Source organism: Heliconius melpomene, chromosome 14, assembly GCF_056956725.1.
Source record: "Heliconius melpomene rosina isolate 202511_hmr_F chromosome 14, ASM5695672v1, whole genome shotgun sequence".
NCBI lineage: Eukaryota > Metazoa > Arthropoda > Insecta > Lepidoptera > Nymphalidae > Heliconius > Heliconius melpomene.
The window spans coordinates 44,153-48,970 of NC_140402.1; the positions used below are offsets into that span (position 1 = coordinate 44,153).

Consider the following 4,818-nt stretch of genomic DNA (forward strand, 5'->3'; position numbering starts at 1 on the left):
AAAACTTCTCATTTAATATATATATTTTTGATTTATTTTTTAGTTGTTATTGTGGAATTTTAGACATGCTCAAACTTGTAACAGATTTGCTATTACTAACGCCATTGTTTCTTTATTAGTCATAAGTGATAAGCATACAGTTTGAATATTATCGTTATCACTTCCGGTATTTTAATAGGTTTGTTCCGCTACATTGTGCAAGTTAGTATAAAACGACTGTGTATCTTTTTTGGATTCATCACTAAGTTATTCAGTGTCTTCTTGTCAAGAACTATTGTGCGAGTGTTGTCTAGTAAGTGCTAACCACATGTCGAACTGTGATCATGTTACTAGTGTGTTATTTACTAAAGAACAGGAGATTGAAAGTAATTGCTGGACTGACAAGGAATTGGAAGAAATTTGCGAGATTGTTGAATCAGCAGAATGTGCTATGGAAGCTTTCAACGATAAATTCACAAGTATTGAGTCAAAGACTTTTGATTCACAATTTGATGAATCTTTGTTCAACATAAGTGAAAGTGTGGAAAAGCAGTAAGTAATAATGATTATTAATGTTTTTTTTTATTTCTTTTTTTTTCCTGATTAAATTTATGAGATGTTGAATTTAAAACTATTTTTTTTTTGTTAACCAGCTTACAAGTTGGCAGAGGCTTGAAACGCGTAGCTCAAGATAACAATAAAAAAGCTGTGAAAATGAGACGTCCAAGCGAACCTTCAACTTCGAGGGATTCAGATCCATCAGTTCAACCATTAAACAGTGACATGATCAACTGTGAGGTATGCAAAATACTTGTTAAAAGGAGATATTTAGCAAATCATTACCGAAGCAATATTCATAAAAATAATATATAAATATATTATTTTTATGAATATTGCTATGAATATATAAATAATAATAACATTAATCGAATTTCGAGTTAAGCATTTGGAAAACGTGTTTATACTTACAGAATAACTCCACTCTCCGTTAGTGATGAGCTTTTGGATTTCAATTTCTTTTTAAATTCCATCAAAGATACTCTTTTTACTTTAGTTAGTGAGAGTATAGTAGCTTTGAAAACCTTCAAAGTTAATTTTATACTCCAAGCTAATTTTATTCAACAATGTAAAGAATTGACAAATATTTTTGATTTTCAAACTCCGAATGTCGTCATTAACGAATCTGTTAATCTAAATGAATTTCTCGATTCTTTAAATGAAATATTTGCAAACAAAATAACTGAGTTTGAAAAGAAAGACAGCGGTTGGTCTATTCAGAAAATATTTAGTTTGGATATGAATGTGAATAAATTTAATCCACTTCGCGGATCTTCATACATTGATTTGCCTCACGACATACGAAACAAAAAGGCAGTAATAAATGTAAAAAATAGCGACGTTCAGTGCTTTAAGTGGGCTTTACTCTCAGCATTGTACCCAGCAAATAAAAGTTCAGATCGAGTCCCTTTATATTCAAAATATGAAAACAAGTTAAATTTTGATGGTGTTCCTTTTCCTGTGAAGTTAACAGAGTCAAAGTCAAAGTCAAAGTCAAAATATCTTTATTCCATAAAAATGCTTAACATTTACTTGGACATGTCATAAAGTAGAAAAAAAAATACAAAACAAAATAACCAAAAAAAATTTGCAATTTTGACTTGAAAAAAGCCCGTTCAAATGGTTGAGCTCATGAGAAGATACAGGCAAAGAAACTCATGGCCACTCTTTTTAAATGCCAACATTTGTTACAAATTACAATTAACAATTTTAACTTAGAAATAGAGCAACTCATTTCCAAACATCTTTATCGCGAACATAATCTTTAACAGAGTAATATGCTTTTTGGCAGAGCCTGTGCTTTACCACTTTTTTAAATTTGTTCAGTGATAAATTAACCACGTCGTTTGGAAGTTTGTTATAAAAGTGTATACTTTGACCTACGAATGAGTGAGACACTTTATGGAGCCTAGAGAAGGGCACAGCAAGCTTATTTTTATTTCTTAAATTATGTTGATGGAGGTCACTGTTTTTATTAAATTTATTAATATTCTTATGCATATATACTAAGTTGTCGTAAATATATTGGGAGTGTAGTGTGAGGATGTTAAAGTCTTTGAATTTATTCCTTAGTGACTCCCGTGGACCCATTTTATAGACTGCTCGGACAGCCCGTTTTTGGAGCACAAAAATGGTATCTATGTCAGCGGCACTGCCCCAAAGTAATAGGCCGTAAGACATAATGCTATGAAAATAGCTGAAGTATACTAAACGACACAGATTCGATTTTATGAAACAGACATTCATAAAATCGAAAAGTTGAATAATTTGAGTGTTAACGTTTATGGACTGGAATACAATGCTTTGAGTAAGTCTAACTCTCTGGTTGGTCCATTATATTTTACAAAGTGTCTCAAACCTATTCATATTAATTTACTTTACATAACGAGTGGAAGTAATGGGCATTATTGCTATATAAAAAAATTATCTCGTTTAGTGAGTCATCAGGTTACATCACGAAATAATGCCATTTACATTTGTGACGGCTGCCTTATTTATTTTAACAGTCAGGAAGCTCTCGATAGACATAGATTGAATGATTGCACACATGTCAGAACCGATCTTCCAAATAAAGATATAAGTAAAAAAAACTGGCGTGGTGAAAATGTACCAAGTGATAAGATAAAATTCGAAGGTTATGAAAAGAAAAAGAGAGTACCCTTTGTGATTTACGCAGATTTTGAATCTTTTCTCAATCCAATCGATTCATGTTCCAATGATCCTTTTAAATCTTCCACTACCAACGTTCAAAGACATGATGAGTACAGCTTTGGTTATTATGTCAAATGTTCATATGATAATAAGCTTTCTAAGTATGTTACTTATACCGGCGAAAATTGTGCTAACGTATTTTTGACAAGTTTACGTAAAGATATAGAAATTATTTGTAGAGCTAATTCTTTTCAAAAATGTCCTCTTCCTCTATCAGAAATAGACAACAAAACAATACAAGAAGCTTCTATATGTTACATATGTGAGAGTGAATTAAAGGCTGAACGATATATCGATCACGACTGGCATTTAGGTACTTTTATAGGTGTATGTCATGAGAATTGTAGCAAAAAAATTCATAACACCTCATTTATTCCTATAATATTACATAATCTGAGCAATTACGATGCTCATTTTATTGTACATGCATTAAATTTTGCCGAAGGTGAGGTACAAATCATTCCACAAAATAAAGAAAAGTATATTTCTTTCTCAAAAATTCTGAATGTAAATGGTAAAAAGGTTGGTTTGAGGTTTATTGACTCTTTCAAATTTTTATCGAGTAGTTTAGATTCGCTAGCTAAGAATCTTAATGACGATGAGTTCCGAGAAACGAGAAAACAATATCCCTCTGATAAAGACTTTCAGTTGTTAAAGCGGAAAGGTGTTTATCCATATGAACATATGACTTCGTTCAAATCATTAGAATTATCATCTTTGCCATCAATTGAGTATTTCGCTAGTACATTGACTGGTGAAAGCATTTCAGTTGATGATTATAATCATGCTCAAAAAGTATGGTCTCATTTCCACTGTCAAAGTATGGCTGACTATTCTAATCTTTACTTAAAAACTGATGTAATACTTTTATGTGATATTTTCGAAAATTTTAGAAATGTTTACATGAAGACTTACGATTTAGATCCTGCTCATTACTATACCGCTCCAGGATTAAGTTGGGATGCTATGTTAAAATATACCAAAGTTGAACTAGAATTATTGACAGATTTTGACAAAATTGCTTTTGTCAAATCCAGTATTAGAGGAGGCATATCGCAATGCAGTAATCTTTATGCAAAAGCAAATAATCCACACATGAAAATTTTTGATAGTAATGATCTTATTTCATATTTAATTTATCTTGATGCAAACAATTTATATGGGTGGGCTATGTCTCAATACTTGCCTTTGTCTAATTTTGAATGGGAAGATCCTTATGTAAATTATAATGTACCAATCACCTCTGATATTGGATATATTTTAGAAGTAGATCTAGAATACCCCGATAGCTTACATGATGCTCATTCCGACTTTCCATTGTGTCCAGAAAATATTTGTGTGGGTAATTCGAAAGAATCTAAATTAGTTACTAATTTATATAACAAAAAAAAATATGTTATACATTATAGAAATCTTTTGCAATGTGAGAAATATGGTTTGCGAGTACAAAAAGTTCATAGAGTATTAAAATTCAAGCCAAAACCTTGGTTAAAAAAATATATTGAATTAAACACTCAATTACGAACTTTAGCAACATCCGACTTTGAAAAAGATTTTTATAAGCTGATGAATAATTCTGTATTTGGAAAGACAATGGAAAATATCGAAAAAAGAGTAAACGTGAAATTATTAACACATTGGGAAAATCATGGAAAAATCAAAGGTGTTGAGAGTCTCATTCCACAGTCTTTCCATTTTTTCTGAAAATTTGGTCGCAGTCCAACTTCGCAAAACTAAATTGTTTTATAATAAGCCCATATATTTAGGTTTTAGCATATTAGAGATATCCAAGACTTTAATGTATGACTTTCACTATCAGTACATGAAAAATAAATTTACCAACATAAAATTGTTATATACTGATACTGATAGTCTGATATACCAAATATTTTGCGGTGATTTTTACAAAGAAATTAAGGAAGATTTAAATTCATATTTCGATACTTCTGATTATGCTTCAAATAATCAATTTCATTTTCCTCAAGTAAATAAAAAGAAATTAGGATTTTTTAAAGACGAGAACAACGGAAAAATTCTTACTGAATTTGTTGGATTGCGATCAAAAATGTA

The 4,818-nt window shown here is 30.7% G+C and overlaps 1 protein-coding gene across 1 annotated transcript; it reads left to right on the plus strand.

The window, feature by feature from the left end:
• Positions 1-307: 307 nt before the first annotated feature.
• Positions 308-4,452, plus strand: LOC146531798 (uncharacterized). Its single transcript, XM_085197722.1, has 3 exons — positions 308-531; positions 633-777; positions 2,485-4,452. The coding sequence occupies exons 1-3, from the start codon at positions 308-310 to the stop codon at positions 4,450-4,452; spliced, it is 2,337 nt and encodes a 778-aa protein (XP_085053848.1).
• The last annotated feature ends 366 nt before the right edge of the window (positions 4,453-4,818 follow it).